Source organism: Scylla paramamosain, unplaced genomic scaffold (genome assembly GCF_035594125.1).
Source record: "Scylla paramamosain isolate STU-SP2022 unplaced genomic scaffold, ASM3559412v1 Contig13, whole genome shotgun sequence".
NCBI lineage: Eukaryota > Metazoa > Arthropoda > Malacostraca > Decapoda > Portunidae > Scylla > Scylla paramamosain.
In genome coordinates this window covers 1,367,501-1,384,219 of record NW_026973678.1, presented here as the reverse complement: position 1 = coordinate 1,384,219, position 16,719 = coordinate 1,367,501, and the positions used below count along the sequence as shown (strand labels likewise).

At 42.6% G+C, this 16,719-nt stretch overlaps 1 protein-coding gene across 10 annotated transcripts in view; it reads right to left on the bottom strand.

Moving 5' to 3' along the window:
- Positions 1-350: 350 nt before the first annotated feature.
- LOC135097144 (uncharacterized) overlaps positions 351-16,719 on the bottom strand; it is a 24,439-nt gene continuing 8,070 nt past the window's right edge. For 2 of the 10 annotated variants that reach the window (XM_063998917.1, XM_063998916.1), the window contains 6 exons: positions 16,612-16,719; positions 16,294-16,442; positions 15,764-15,961; positions 14,930-15,178; positions 14,060-14,220; positions 13,667-13,807 (listed from right to left, as the gene is read on the bottom strand). The exon at positions 16,612-16,719 is cut by the window's right edge. In XM_063998917.1, the coding sequence (XP_063854987.1) occupies positions 13,804-13,807; positions 14,060-14,220; positions 14,930-15,178; positions 15,764-15,961; positions 16,294-16,407 (726 nt within the window). In that variant the 5' untranslated portion in view covers positions 16,408-16,442; positions 16,612-16,719 and the 3' untranslated portion in view covers positions 13,667-13,803. Of the gene's footprint in view, positions 1,888-1,924; positions 2,800-2,966; positions 3,746-4,393; positions 4,507-9,279; positions 9,519-13,549; positions 13,808-14,059; positions 14,221-14,929; positions 15,179-15,763; positions 15,962-16,293; positions 16,443-16,611 lie in introns of those variants that run through there. The other 8 variants (XM_063998914.1, XM_063998915.1, XM_063998913.1 and 5 more) reach the window with 8 other exon arrangements.

Below are 16,719 nucleotides of genomic sequence, written 5' to 3'. Positions count from 1 at the left end.
AAGATAAAGATATGAGATTGTGATCGGAGGAGCCCAACGGAGAAGAAAGGGTGACAGCATAAGCAGAAGGATTAGAGGTCAGGAAAAGGTCAAGAATGTTGGGCGTATCTCCAAGACGGTCAGGAATACGAGTAGGGGTGTTGCACCAATTGCTCTAGGTCATGGAGGATAGCAAAGTTGTAGGCTAGTTCACCAGGATGGTCAGTGAAGGGAGAGGAAAGCCAAAGCTGGTGGTGAACATTGAAGTCTCCAAGAATGGAGATCTCTGCAAAAGGGAAGAGGGTCAGAATGTGCTCCACTTTGGAAGTTAAGTAGTCAAAGAATTTCTTATAGTCAGAGGAGTTCGGGAGAGAGGTATACAGCACAGATAAATTTAGTATGAGAATGACTCTGTAGTCGTAGCCAGATGGTGGAAAACTCGGAAGATTCAAGAGCGTGGGCACGAGAGCAGGTTAAGTCATTGCGCACATAAACGCAGCATCCAGCTTTGGATCGAAAATGAGGATAGAGAAAGTAGGAGGGAACAGAAAAGGGGCTACTGTCAGTTGCCTCAGACACCTGAGTTTCAGTGAGGAAAAGAAGATGAGGTTTAGAAGAGGAGAGGTGGTGTTCTACAGATTGAAAATTAGATCTTAGACCGCGAATGTTGCAGAAGTTAATGAAGAAAAAGTTGAGGGGGGTGTCAAGACACTTAGGGTCGTCGACAGAAAGGCAGTCCGACCTGGGGACATTTATGGTCCCCTCCCCAGATGGGGACTCCGAGGCTGGTGTAGGAGTCGCCATGATTTTAAAATTTTTGAGTGAAGGGTGTGTGTGTTATTAGGTGCTTGTAGTTTTGTGTGGAGGAAGAGAGTTGTCTTTAGAGGGCAGGCTGTGACTACCCCCTTGTGTTGTGAGACACAAAGGGAAACGTTCAGTGAGGTCACAGCTGGGTTTAATGATAAGTTCACAGCACCCCCTGAACAGTGCTTTAGACCTCACTGGGAGTAATTATCATTTTGGCAGGTGTCTACTGCCACTGGCAGGTGTTTTATGCACACTGTGTGTGCATAAAACACGCACACACACTTTTTTTCTCTCTCTCTCTCTCTCTCTCTCTCTCTCTCTCTCTCTCTCTCTCTCTCTCTCTCTCTCTTGCCTCGCCTTGGGCATGCACTCACATCCCTCCCCAGTATCTCAATCAATATCTTTTGATCCTGAGAAGAAACAAGAGAACTACGTGGAATGAGAGACAAAATATACACAAGAAAACAAAACACACAGTCACTGGACTAACCATCTCAGTGACCTTTAGAAATACTTACTGGAATTTTCAAGGGTACTTCATGATTCTGGTGATAGTTTAACAAGTATTCTGCATCACCAGAAGAAAGAAACACCTATGAGAACCTGACTCATTATCATGAAAACAGTCCTTATGAAAGCTGATGGGATTTTCAAGGACATTTTTTTCATGATTCAGGAAATAGTTAATAATATTCTGCATCATCAATCAACCAATCATAAAAACCAGACTCCTCTTTTAAAACAGTTCCATTAACACCTCAGGCATTTCACAATATGGGGATAAAAGTTAAGGTTCCCCGCACTTCCTACCACAAACCAGACTCCTCTATGAAAACAGTTCTCATAACACCTCAGGCATTTCACAATATGGGGATAAAAGTTAAGGTTCCCAGTGTGTCTTACCACAAACCAGACTCTTTCTCTTTGAAAACAGTTCCCATAAGACCCAAGGCATGAGAGTTAAGGTTTCTTGTGTGTCTCACCACGAAAACTGCTCCATCCAGGAGAGAGCCACCAGCACCCACAAACTTGAGGGAGAGGAAGAAGGGGTAAGCGGCATGGAGGATCTCTGGGTATTTGAGATGGATTTCCTTGGCCATCCTGCAGAGAGAGAGAGAGAGAGAGAGAGAGAGAGAGAGAGAGAGAGAGAGAGAGAGAGAGAGAGAGAGAGAGAGAGAGAGAGAGAGAGAGAGAGAGAGAGAGAGAGAAGGATGAAGGAAAAGACCAGGAGGTAGAGAATGAGAGAAATGCAAGTAAATGAGGAAGAGGACAAGGAAAAGGAAGACAAGATGAGAAAGAGAAGCATTCAACCACTCCTTTTACTATCAGTGACCTTACATTGAAAACTAAACTCTAAACTTGCAGTAAACAATTGTACCAAACTGAGTGAGACAGCATGAGAGTTAGCAAGACATCACATTAATATAAGGACTGGGAGATGCACAGGGACACCAGAAATGAGACTAAGTTCAGTACTATTCCCAGCACCTGAAACACCATCCTCACTCTCAGTTTCATTCCAGAGAAGCACTTTTTTCTGAGAGCAGCACAAGATATGGTGCCAAAGGGGAGATGCAAGGACTGGAGGATCCTTAGGGACAGAAGACACAAGGCTAACTTCAGAACCATTCCGATTATCTAGAAGAGGGTCCCCAGTCTCACTCTTGTTCAAGAGATGCACAATGTTTCTCCAAGAGCAGCGCAAGATCTGGTCCTCGACGTAAACTTTCCTTGCATTGTAGTGAGTGTCTAAGTATCCTGTCGCTACTGGGATAGCTATGTTACTGCTGAGGGATGTGCACAGTTTCCCTAGAGCTGTGGCAACATGCTCCTGTGGTCCAGTTATCTCGAAGCAGAGGAAGTGAGAAGAATTAGTGAACTAGAAAAGGACGATGAAAATGGCTGTGAGACATGGAGGGAGAGAGGAGAATAAGAAAGAGTAGTGAAAATGGCTATAAGAAATAGAGAGTGAAAAGAATTAGTGAAATGAATAGAAAACTTAAATGAAAGTGACTGTAGGAAGTAGAGGAAGAGAGAATTAGTGGAAAGAATATAAAAGCAATGAAAATGACTACAGGAAGACAAGAAAGCGATGAACGAGCTTGCTTTTTGACATTCTTTTACCACAGAAGAAAGAATGAAAAATACAGCCATTCAATTCACCTCTTCACAATACACACCTGGTACTCTGCTATGGTCTTCTTGGAGTCATTGCTGAGAGTGAAATCAACGGGGCCACAGTACACTCCGTCAGCCAGCAGCCAGCATGTCTACTGACTGCAGCAACATACTCAGCACTCCATCCTCCAACTGTGTCACATCACCATAACATCATTAGAGGTGTGTGTATGTGTGTGTGTGTGTGTGTGTGTGTGTGTGTGTGTGTGTGTGTGTGTGTGTGTGTGTGTGTGTGTGTGTGTGTGTGTGTGTGTGTGTGTGTGCGTGGGGCAAGGAGGGGGTGAGGGTAACTATGCATGATAGAAAGGTTTAAATTGTGTGTGTGGAGGAAAGTGTGCATTAAAGAAAGAAGAAAGGAATACAGGATGAGTGAAGAAATGGATAATGAAGGATAAGGTAGAGGAAAAAGAATACAGCAAAGATGAAGAAAAGATATCATTGAAGGATACATGATATGATAAGAGGGAAAAAGAATACACTGCAGGAGAAAAAGGATATCACTGAAGGATATAACAGAAAAGTATAATGAAGGATAGAACAGAAGCAAAAAGAACACAGGAGGCATGAAGAAAACAATATTACTGAAGGATGCAAGAGGAAAAAACACAGTGCAGGTGAAGAAAAGAAGATACTGAAGGATATAACAGATGGGTGATAAGGAAAGTCATTCTCACCACATCCTCCACACCCTCCAACTGCTTCCATCAGAACAGATTGGTGTGCAAGGACTTGACCATGGGGTACTCCTTGATGACCAGATGTGAGGGATACACCACCAGTCCTGTATGGGAGACAGATAATAAACTGCACTCCCAAATGTTTTGCTCTCTCTCTTACCTCCAATACTTTCAGTTGTTATGGTGTTTTCAGGGGTGTTTTCATGGTTCCAGTGATGGTTCAGCAAGGATTCTGTATCTTTAATAGTCTGTAGTGTGAGGTATTGGGGTTTTAAACAGTACATCAACATGCAATACATTTTATCCTAACTTCCATAAGTATGTACATCAGTATACAAGATTTTCCTTTATGTAAGAGGAACTCTGGCTAAGGCCAACAAAAAGGAGAGAGAGAGAGAGAGAGAGAGAGAGAGAGAGAGAGAGAGAGAGAGAGAGAGAGAGAGAGAGAGAGAGAGAGAGAGAGAGAGAGAGAGAGAGAGAGAGAGAGAGAGAGAGAGAGAGAGAGAGAGAGAGAGAGAGAGAGAGAGGAAAAAATAAAAAAAAGAAATTAAATGAAATAAAATAAAATGAAATAAAATAAATAAATAAATAAATAAAAATAAAAGGGCCCACTGAGGTACCAGTCTCTAGAAGACAGAGCCAAAAGAATTACCCTAAATTTAAGAAGTGTCTTGTATAAGGAAGTACAGACATAGGCAGGGAGCTCCAGAGTTTACCAGACTGACACCAATACTCGAGAGGACTCCACGTACCAGCTAGCGGAGACAACAGCAACCTTGGCTATGAGTTGCTGTCTCACGTCAGGCGCCTCAAATATGACGTTCTCAAAGGTGAGCATTGACACGGCCTCATCTGGTACATACAGCTTGACACAGGGGCTGTTGTCAGTATTTGTGTTGGGAAGATATGGGTGGTGATATTTTTATTTATTTATTTTTTCAAGTAGGAGGGACACTGGCCAAGGGCAACAACCCTCCCCTTCCCCCCACCAAAAAATAAAAAGACCCACTGAGATGCCAGTCCCATAAAAGGGTCCAAAGCAGCAGTCAAAAATTGAAGGATAAGTGTCTTGAAACCTCCCTCTTGAAGGAATTCAAGTCATAGGAAGGTGGAAAGACAGAAGCAGGTAGGGAGTTCCAGAGTTTACCAGAGAAAGGAATGAATGATTGAGAATACTGGTTAACTCTTGCATTAGAGAGGTGAACATAATAAGGGGTGAAAGAAAGAAGAAAGTCTTGTGCAGCGAGGCCATCAGAGGAGGGGAGACATGCAGTTAGCAAGATTAGAAGAGCAGTTAGCATGAAAACAGCGGTAGATGATAGCAAGAGATGCAACATTGCAGTGATGAGAAACCGGCTGAAGACAGTCAGTTAGAGGAGAGGAGCTGATGAGACAAAAAGCTTTTGATTCCATAATGTCTAGATGAGCAGTACAAGTGGAACCCCCCAGACATGTAAAGCATACATGGACAGATAAGGCCCCTGTACAGAGTTAGCAGTTGGGGGGGGGATGAGAAAAACTGGTGAAGATGTCTCAGAACATCTAATTTCATAAGAGCTGTTTTAGCTAGGGATGTGATGTGAAATTTCCAGTTTAGATTATAAGAAAAGGACAGACCAAGGATGTTCAGTGTAGAAAGGGGGACAGTTAAGTGTCACTGAAGATGGGATAGTTATCTGGAAGGTTGTGTCAAGTTGATAGGTGGAGGAATTGAGTTTTTGAGGCATTGAATAATACTAAGTTTGCTCTGCCCCAATCAGAAATTTTAGAGAGATCAGAAGTCAGGTCTTCTGTGGCTTCCCTGCATGAACTCTTTACTTCCTGAAGGGTTGGACTTCTACAAAAGACGTAGAAAAGTGCAGGGTGGTATCATCAGTGTAGGAGTGGATAAGACAAGAAGTTTGGTTTAGGTCACTGGAGAATAATAAGAAGAGAGTGGGTGATAGGACAGAACCCTGAGGAACACCACAGTTAATAGATTTAAAGGAAGACTAGTGATCATCTACCACAGCAGCAATAGAATGGTCAGAATGGAAACTTAAGATGAAGTTACAGAGAAAAGGATAGAAGGCGCAGGAGAGTAGTTTGGAAATCAAAGCTTTGTGCCAAACTCTATCAAAAACTTTTAATATGTCCAAAGCAACAGCAAAAGTCTCACCAAAATCTTTATAAGAGGATGACTAAGACTCAGTAAGGAAAGCCAAAAGATCACCAGTAGAGTGGCCTTGATGGAACCCATACTGGTGATCAGATAGAAGGTTGTGAAGTGAAAGATGTTTAAGAATCTTCTTGTTGATGATTGATTAAAAAACTTTAGATAGGCAGGAAATTAAAACAATAGGATGGCAGTTTGAGGGATTTGAAGTCACCCTTTTTAGGAACAGGCTGAATGTAGGCAAACTTCCAGCAAGAAGGAATGGTAGATGCTGACAGAGTTGAAAGAGTTTGATTAGGCAAGGTGCAAGCATAGAGGCACAGTTTCAGAGAACAATATGAGGCACCCCATCAGGTCCATAAGCCTTCCGAGGGTTTAGGCCAGGGAGGGCATGAAAACATGACTGTGAAGAATTTTAATAGGTAGCATGAAGTAGTCAGAGGGTGGAGGCGAGGGAGGAACAAGCCCTGAATTGTCCAAGGTAGAGTTTTTAGCAAAGGTTTGAGCAAAGAGTTCAGGTTTAGAGATAGATGTGATAGCAGTGGTACCATCCGGTTGATATAAAGGAGGAAAAGAAGGAGAAGCAAAGTTATTGGAGATGTTTTTGGCTTGGTGCCAGAAGTTACAAGGGGAGTTAGATCTTGAAAGATTTTGACACTTTCTGTTAATGAAGGAGTTTTTGGGTAGATGGAGAACAGACTTGGCATGGTTCCGGGCAAAAATATAAAGCCCATGATATTCTGGTGATGGAAGGCTTAAGTACCTTTTGTAGGCCACCTCTCTATCATGTATAGCAAGAGAACAAGCTGTGTTAAACCAAGATTTGGAAGGTAAAGAGTGAGGAATGTACACCTCCATGTCAGACTCTACTACCTCTGTTATGTACTCTGCACACAGACAGGTCTCTGACATGGAAGCAGTAGTCATTCCAAGGAAAATCAGCAAAATACCTCCTTGGGTCCCTGCAGCTAGCAGAGGCAAAATCCTAGAGGCACTTCTGCTTATGGGGATGCTGAGGAAGGATTGGAGTGATAGGACAAGATAAAGATATGAGATTGTGACTGGATGAGCCCAACAGAGAAGAGAGGGTGACAGCATAAGCAGAAGGATTAGAGGTTATGAAAAGGTTAATAATGTTGGGCATATCTCCAAGATGGTCAGGAATACAAGTAGGGTGTTGCACCGATTGCTCTAGGTTGTGGAAGATAGCAAAGTTGAAGGCTGGTTCACCAGGATGGTCAGTGAAGGGAGAGGAAAGCCAAAGCTGGTGGTGAACATTGAAGTCTCCAAGAATGGAGATCTCTGCAAAAGGGAAGAGGGTCAGAATGTGCTCCACTTTGGAAGTTAAGAAGTCAAAGAATTTTTTAAAGTCAGAGGAGTTAGGTGAGAGGTATACAGCACAGATACATTTAGTTTGAGAGTGACTGTAATCATAGCCAGATGGTGGAAAACTCGGAAGATTCAAGAGCATGGGCAAGAGAGCAGGTTAAGTTGTTGTGCACATAAATGCAACAACCAGCTTTGGATTGAAAATGAGGATAGAGAAAGTAGGAGAGAACAAAAATGGGGCTAATGTCAGTTGCCTTAGACACCTGTGTTTCAGTGAGGAAAAGAAAATTAGGTTTAGTAGAGGAGAGATGGTGTTTTTACAGACTGAAAATTGGATCCAAGACTGCAAATGTTGCAGGAGTTAGTGAAGAAAAAGTTGAGCAGTGTCAAGACACTTAGGGTCGATACCAGAAGAGCAGTCTGACCTGGGGACATTTGTTGTCCCCTCCCCCGATGGTGACTCTATGAGGCTGGTGTAGGAGTCTCCATGATAATTGAGTGAAGGGTGTGTGTGTAATTAGATGCTTGTAGTTTTGTGTGAAGGAAGAGAGTTGTCTTTAGAGAGCAGGCTGTGACTGTCCCCTTTTCTTGTGAGACACAAAGGGAAACATTCATTGAGGTCACAGCTGCGTTTAATGATAAGTTCACAGCACCCCATCATCCAGTGCTTTAGACATCACTGGGAGTAATTATCATTTTGGCAGGTGTCTACTGCCACTGGCAGGTGTTTTATGCACACTGTGTGTGCATAAAACACGCACACACACTTTTTTTCTCTCTCTCTCTCTCTCTCTCTCTCTCTCTCTCTCTCTCTCTCTCTCTCTGGTCTCTGGTGGGAAGGAACAGTGTTGTGGACCTCCCTACAACACCCTAGTGACTGTACTTACAAGACTCTGCTATGGTTATGGTCTTCACAGAAGATAGTAACACAATTCCTCTCATAAATTTTATGAGTCATGTGGATGGTCTGGCACCAGCGTGGCAGTACCTACATGCCCTGGCCTCACCTTAGGCCAACTGAGTACTGACTCATTATCCAGTAATTACTGTCCCACTCCCTCCCCTCCCACCACTTAGGGATAACATGCCACACATCTGAAAAAGTCTCCAAAAATCATGCACACACAAAAAAACAGATACAGTATATGAAAAACAGCAAAACATAAGGAGTACCACAAGGTGTAATCTAAAGCCTGAGTGTAAACAAGCTATGTCTCAGACACACCGCTCAAACTTTGGCAGATTGTTGCCAAAGTGCTGGATGATTTTTCAGTGTGCACAGACCAATGTTGCTTTTTGCACACATTTCCATTCAAAAAAGTTAATTACAGTCCCTTAATTAACTTAGTAATTTCTGTCCATCTCCTCACCTTGAAAGCCTCACCATCAAACATTAAGCCAGAATTTTTGTAAACAAGCTGAATGAATGTATCATGATAATAGAAATAATATTGCTTTATTACTTCATGCATGTATGCAAAAAATAAACTTGACTCGATTATTCCTGTCTACCCCACCTTTAAAGTCCTGCCATCCAAGCACTGGGCCAGAGTCCTTGTCAACAAACTGAATGCCTCTTGATAACAGAATTAATATTGTTTTATTACGCTATCCCAAAAAATTTAACTTGATTTTGTCATCTCCTCACCTTCAATGCCTTGCCATCAAACTACAATCCAGAATCTTTGTCAACAAACTGAACAATAACAGAAATTATATTGTTCTATTACTCTATAAAAAAAAGAAAAAAAATCATTCCTGTCTGTCTCCTCACTTCCTCACATCATGTTAACAAAGATTCTATTATTTTATTACTCTTTATATGCAACATTTAAGTCAATCATGCCTGTCTGTCTCCTCACCTTGAAAGGCAGGCCATTAAAAACCAAGCCAGAGTCCTTGTCAACAAAGTGAACAGTGATAGTGGTGGGTTGTCCGGCCTGCACTATGCTGGGTTGCTGCAGGACACACTATGGCTTCTTACAGCTTCACTTATTTTCTTATTCTTCTGTTCTTACACCAGACACTTGTGCTCCAGCTTTGGATGGTTCTTTTTGACCTCTCTTTAGGGACTGGCACTCTCATTGGGCTTTTTTAAACTTTTTGTTGCCCTTGATCAGTCCCCCTCTTACATAAATAAAGACCTGCACCTACCTGAAGGTCTCCTCCAGGGTGGTGGTGAGGGCTGGAGCATAGCTGGGGTAGGTGATGGTGAAAGTGAGGTTGTAGCCTTCCCCAGGCTTGCTGACAGACAGGTTGGTGAAGATGGCAGTGCCATTCCTGTTGGGAACTGTTGTGGTGCCCATGAGGATGGCACCTGGCGGACCTCCCAAGAGACTTGCCGTGACCTGCCAGGGATCACTCTTGTGGCCCAGGTCATTGGTGGGTGCATCCTGCAAGAGAAGAGAAGAGAAGAGAAGCAAGAGAAGAGAAGAGAAGAGAAGCAAGAGAGAGAGAGAGAGAGAGAGAGAGAGAGAGAGAGAGAGAGAGAGAGAGAGAGAGAGAGAGAGAGAGAGAGAGAGAGAGAGAGAGAGAGAGAGAGAGAGAGAGAGAGAGAGAGAGAGAGAGAGAGAGAGAGAGAGAGAGAGAGAGAGAGAGAGAGAGAGAGAGAGAGAGAATAATTATTGGTGTATCTTTGAGTCCTTTCATGGGAACCAAAAAGGCCTGAAAGTTTACTAAACACACACACACACACACACACTAAAAATCCAGCCATCTACGTCACTGAGAGTTGCCCTAGTGGAAATACAGAGTATGAGAGTTCACACTGGTTCTACTCGTTGCTGTTCCATCTCCAAAGCAGTTAAATTGTTATAATGAGCGGTGAAGAGGGGTCTACTTCAGTCCCCACTATGTTGTTTATGCCAATGGGGACCGTCTCGAAGGCTAGACAGAGAGACCTCGGGATTTGGGGAAGAGGACTGAAGGGTCAGGAAAGCAATGATGAGAAGGAGAATTATCAACCTGGAAACTGAAATGAAGGAAATGAAGGATAGATTTGACAAGATGGAGAAGATGGTTGAAACTTTGATCACCGAGAAGGGGGTGTGGAGAGGTGCATAAGACGATCTACATAAAAAACAAACATTATATGAAAAGAAAGCAATGGAATATGAAGGCAAAGTGGAAGAGTTAAATGTAAAACAGGAAAATTGGAAGAAAGAACAAGAGAAAGAAAAGATAGATTTTAGGAAAATTGTGGAGGAACAAACAAAGGCAAACAACAAAAAAGCTAACAGAAAAAGTTGTTCAAGTTATAAAACAAAGAAAACTTGGTGAGAGAAACTGAGGATAAGAAAAAAACTGTCGTGGTATTCGGTCTGAAGGAAGAGTATACACCTCAGTGGACTGAAAGAGAAAAGAAGGAAAAGACATGTGTGGAAAAATTAGTGGGGACATTACAAGAAGAAAAAGAGCTAACTGGAGAGATCGAAGAAATTAAAAGAGGAGAAACCGGACATCATGGGAATTGTTGAAATTAAATTGGCAAGTGAAGGGATATATTAAATATTGGTGAAGGAAAATACAACCTCTGGATGAGAAATAGAAAAAATAAACAGGGAGGAGGTGTGATGCTTCTAATTAGGAAGGATTTATTAGTGGAATCTGTCACATATGGGGTGGAGGAGGCAGAAGTATTGAAAATAAACTTAAGACAGAATATTGTAAGATACTGTAACATTGTGGTGACTTATGTTCCCCCCTATTCCAACTCTTGGAGAGAGGATGAATATAACAAAATGCTTGAGGACACAAGGACACAAGGAGTTATTTGAGGAAAATGACGATATACTCCTGATGGGGGACTTTAACTGTAAAGAGATATCTTGGGAGAATTGGACCACGGAAGGCAGTGAGCCATCATGGGGGAACAAGCTACTAGATCTGGCTATTGAAAATGTCCTGACACAATGGGTTACAGATGACACAAGATTTAGATGAAATGAAGCACCTTCAAGGCTCAATCTAATTTCCAATAAGAAACAAGAAATAGTAGAAGACCTTAAATACATAAACCCAATAGGAAAAAGTGATCATGAGCTGATTCAGTTCACAGATATGGATAATAACCTCAGTATAAGAAAAGAGGACCACAGAAGAGAATGGCTAAACTACAGCAAGACTAACTTAGGACAACTTAGGAAGTATTTCAGTGAAGTGAATTGGAACATGGTTATTCAAAAGGAGGACATAGAGGAAAAGTGGACAGCTTTCCTGGACATTTATAATAAGGGAGTAGAGAAATGGGTACCCAAAAGATCAACAGAGAACCTTTTCAAAAAGGATTGGTACAACAGGAGATGTGCAACAGCTAGATTGGAGAGAGAAAAAGCATGGAACAAGTGGAAGAAAAACAGGAGACTGGACCTGTGGAACAATTATATAAGGAAGAGGAACGAATTTCTTAAAACTCGCAGAGATGAGCAGAAAATTTTTGAAAAGAATGTTGTGGAGAAATGTAAAGACCAACCAAAATTATTTTATAAATTCATTAATGGAAAATTAAAGAGTAAAGATGAAATAAGCACAGTAGAAGCTGGAGAAGAGATAGTGGATAACCCAGAAGAGGTAGCTGAAGTGTTTAATAGATACTTCCACTCTGTGTCTACTAAGGAAAATGATTTCAGAGATGAGAGGACAGCATTAGAAAAAGGGACCGACCTAAAGGAGATTAAAACATCAGTAGATGAAGTAAAGAATATGTTGGAAGACCTGGATGTAAGGAAAGCAATGGGTCCTGATGGTGTCTCCAGTTGGATTTTAAAAGAGCATAGCTCACAATTAGTCTCAGTGTTGCACAATATAATTAGCACCACCCTGGTAAAAGGTAGAGTACCCATAGATTGGAAATGGGCAGATATTACCCCAATCCACAAGACTGGAAGTAAAGAAGATCCATTAAATTATAGACCTGTATCACTCACAAGTGTGGTGGCAAAGATTTGTGAAAAGATTATCAAGAACAGATGGGTGAAATACCTAGAAGACAACAAGGTGATAACAGAGAAACAGTTTGGTTTCAGAAAAGGGAGATCTTATGTCACAAATTTGATATATTTCTACTCAAGAGTAATAGATATAGTGCCAGAGAGAGATGGATGGGCCAACTGCATATACTTAGATCTGAGAAAAGCATTCAATAAAGTTCCACACAGAAGACTAATATGGAAATTGGAAAAAACTGGAGGACTCAGTGGATCACTGTTAAAGTGGATGACTGACTTTTTGACAAACAGAGAAATGAGGACAGTAATTAAAGGCAGCAGGTCGAACTGGAGAACAGTAACGAGTGGCTATTTTGTTCACAGTTTATGTAAACGATGTGACAGAAGGTGTAGAAAGTTACATGAACATTTTCACTCATGATGCTAAGATTATGAGGAAAGTAACAAATGAAGAGGATTGCAATGCTTTAAATCAGGACTTAATTAAGATTAATGAAGGGTTAATGAGGTGGAACATGGAGTTTAATGCTAAAAAATGTAGTGTGATGAGGTTTGGAAAAAGTGTGAAAAGACCAGTTGGCAACTATTACTTAGGGAATGAGGAAATCTCTCTAAGATCAGAAGAAAAAGACCTAGGAGTAATTATTACTGATAATTTATCATTTTGGAAGCACATAAACAAAAATTATAGGAGAAACATATAAACTGTTGAAAAACATCAAGATAGCATTCTCCTATATTGATGAAGGTATGATAAAAAACTGATAACAACGATGATACGTCCGAGATTGGAGTACACAGCATCAGTGTGGTCGAAGTTTGAAAAAGGATACAAGAAAGTTAGAAAGAATCCAGAGCTGCAACTAAAATCCTTGCAAGCTTAAGAGAGTATAGTTATGAGGAAAGGTTGAAGAGGTTGGGCCTGACTACACTAGAAAAAAAGAGGGAAAGAGGTGATTTGATAGCTATATATATAGAATACTGGAAAGAATGGAAAAGTCGGACAGAGAAGACCTCTTGATACCAGATACTAGAGACACAAGAGGACATGGAAGGAGACTGAATAGGAGTGTTTGCAGAAGAGACATCAAGAAACATAGCTTCCCACACAGAAGTATAACAGTGTGGAATGAACTTAAGGATGAGACTGTATGTGCAAAGACAATTCATAAATTTAAAGAAAATCTAGATAAAAGTCGATAAGGAGACGGGACGGCACAAGCCTAGTGTGGATCTTGTCCTGTATTTCACAACTAGGTAAATACAACTAGGTAAACACACACACACACACACACACACACAAGAACTGAATGAATACAGAGATGGGATAAGGAATGTAGCCCAGCCCCTGTTTATCACAAGTAGAAAAACAAAGGTGAGAGAGGCAAGAAATGTACATAAACTGATGGATGAATAAAGGAGGAGACAGAACCAGAGGTGTGTAGCTTAGTCCCTGTATACTACAACTACACACACACCTCTGTATCCAGCACAGTAAAGGACAGCTGCATTTCAAACACTGTGTACTGCACCACACTGCTGGACACACCACTCAGCACCAATGCACTGGATGGCTTGGCATACTCAGTCACTGCCAGGCTTTCCTTGATCTTCTCTGCCACCTCCTTCTCCTGCTGCTTGTAGAACAGCTTGGCATCCAGAATGACAACACTGCCTTCCTCCTCTGTGGCCTTTGGAGGGGTTTCCTTGGGTGGTGGCTCGATGGGGTCACTCACCTGAGGAAGAGAGGTGGGTATTGGAGGAACACACTACCTCTGTTAATGGTTCAGCTGATGACAAAGTGCAGGAGGACATGATTCAAGGCAGTAAAGGGGCAGAGAACAGTGTTATTTTACCAAAAGAAGTTACAGGAGTGAGAGATGACTTAAGGCAGTAAAGAGACAGAGTAGTGTTTGCCTTAAGAGGAAGCATTGGAGGAAGAGACAACATAAGATCACAAAGGAACAAAGAGCAGAGGTTCACTTTACCAAGAGAGAGAGGCACAGTTGCTGCATGATCCATCCTGGAATCTATTGACGGCCTTCTCCAGACTCTGCACCAGCTTCTTGTAGGGAATCACCTCCCCACCAATTGCTCCCTCCTCCTCCTCACCATTCAGGCTTGTAGTGTGAGCGCTGGCCACTTCAGCCTAAGTAAATTTAAGTTGTATTCTTAAACATTTTGTTCTCTTTAGTAATTATTTTCAGATATAATGAATAGTAAGAATCTCATAGGCAACTTTCCCATTCATTTGGCACAGTCCTTGTTAAACTACCACTATCTATCTATCTATATACCAGGCTGGCAATCTCACACAGGATGGCCCACACAAAGCATCACACACTCCTGCACACATCACTCACACTCTTAGCTCCGTTGGCTCCTAGTGTAATGGGACAGTCTTGTGGACCACCCTGCTACATCCCAAGAGCTTAGGCACACCACAGCTGTCCACATACTTCCACAGCAAAGCCTCACAGCATAAACTGGTTTAATCCTGCCCTTTCATGGTGAGATCATTCCCTATCACAAGTGTCATAAAAATTACCTTGAAAACTCAGATAAATTCCATTAGATCTCCAATTAGTTGAAACTCCCAAACATTTGAGAATAAGTCTTGCATGTTGAGCTCCTACTAGTAAGGGAGACCAGGCAGCCCAGACAGCCACACCAAACACAGCCACACCCAACATAGCCACAAACAACATGGTCACACATAACACACAGACCAACACTGCCACGCACAACACACAGATCCAACAAAGCCAGACTCAACACAGCCACACTGAACACAGCTGCACCCACCACAGTCAGACTCAACACAGACCAGACCCAACATGCATCCTCACTGTGCCCACCTCCAGCCTTCCCTGCTGTCTCTTGGAGAGCTCCTGCATAACACTGATGACCCTGATGTTGTTTGGGGATACCTCAAACAGGCTGGCCAGATTCAACACCAAGTTCTGCTCATAAAATTCATCTTCCTTCACCATGAGGCCACTGGTGAGGGTGATCATGGGTGTGGTCTTGATGTCAAGGATGTGGCCTTCGCACAGCACCACATGGACCAGCTTAGCACTGCGCTGGAAGAAGCTGGTCCTCATTGCCTGTAGGGGAGGGTCTGGGTGAGCTGGAGAGGTGGCGACAGAGACAGGCATGGCATAATAGTGTTTCCCTTGCCTAAAACTATCAGGGAGAGCTATGACAAAACTGACAGGGAGAGACATGACAAGACTGACAGGGAGGCCTGACAAAACTGACATAGAGAGACATGACAAGACTGAGAGGGAGGCATGACAAAACTGACAGGGAGGCACAACAAAACTGACATGGGGACATGACAAAATTGAGAAAGGCATAACAAAACTGACAGTGAGAGGCATGACAAAACTAAACAGATAGGGAGGCATGACAAAACTGACAGGGAGAGGCAAGGCTGAGTGGTTGTTCTGTTACCAGCAGGAAGAGACAAGGCAGAGCAGTTGGTCCTTTGCCCCAAACTGACAGGGCAAAGTACAGAGCTCCAGTGCCTCAAACAACACAAAACACACAGCCATTCCTTATATTCCCTACACAACACAACACACAGTCATTCCTTACATTCCCAACATAATGCAACACAACACACAACCATCCCTTACATTCCAAACACAACACGACACAACACAACACAGCACACAGCCATCCCTTACATTGTCCAACATGGGAAGGAAAGCCTGAGGATGGGTGGGGTTCTCAGGCAACAGCTTGTAGCCGGCTGCAGAGGTGTTGAGGTTGGCTGGGGGAACAAAGACACCATCCACATAGGTGTCATAACGCTGAGGCTTTGGGAAGATGAGCAGGACAACGGCCTCAGAGGATGGACTGTGTGGCAGGTGCAGACGCAGCACCTGAAGATGTGATGTGAGTGGAGGGTCAGTGTGGTGAGGTTAGGTTAGAGATGCAGCTCCTGAAATAATAATTGATTGGGTTAAGTTAGATTAGGTTGGCTTAGTGTTGGGTGAGATTGTGCTAGGTTGTGAGGTTAGGCTGGGTTAAATGATGTTAGGTTATGCGTCAAAAAGATTGGTGTAAATTGGCTGCTGTTTATCTCCAATTACTATTATTATTATACCACTGAAAATTACTACAACTACTATTACCATAGCTACAATCACTGTCTACTATTACTACTACCACCATTAGAACCACTACAACACCATTACAAGCACCACAGCAGTACCTGAAGGGGCATGCTGGTCATGGCCATCTCATATGTCATCCCTGTTGCCACAACAGAGAAGAAGGTTGAGATTTGCTCCTGATACATGTAGCCAGCACACCAGCCTCTGTCCATCTGTCCATTGAGGAGGTCCACGTACCCACTAGGGCCTGGAGGAGGAGGAGGAGGAGGAGGAGGAGGAGGAGGAGAAGGCATTAGTAACACTCACAAAAAATCCCATGTGGAATTGACAATCTGGTAAATAGATTTATAAGGACAAGATAAAAAAAAAAAGTGGCTTGTGTTGGCAATGAGGGTGATGGGGGAGAGGCGCCGCACCTCAGTGTCTGTGTCCATGCTCTCAATGATCATGAGGCGGTGATGCAGTGAGAGGCACTTCCATGCCTGCCATGATGGAACCACAACACAGGAAGCATCATGGACAAT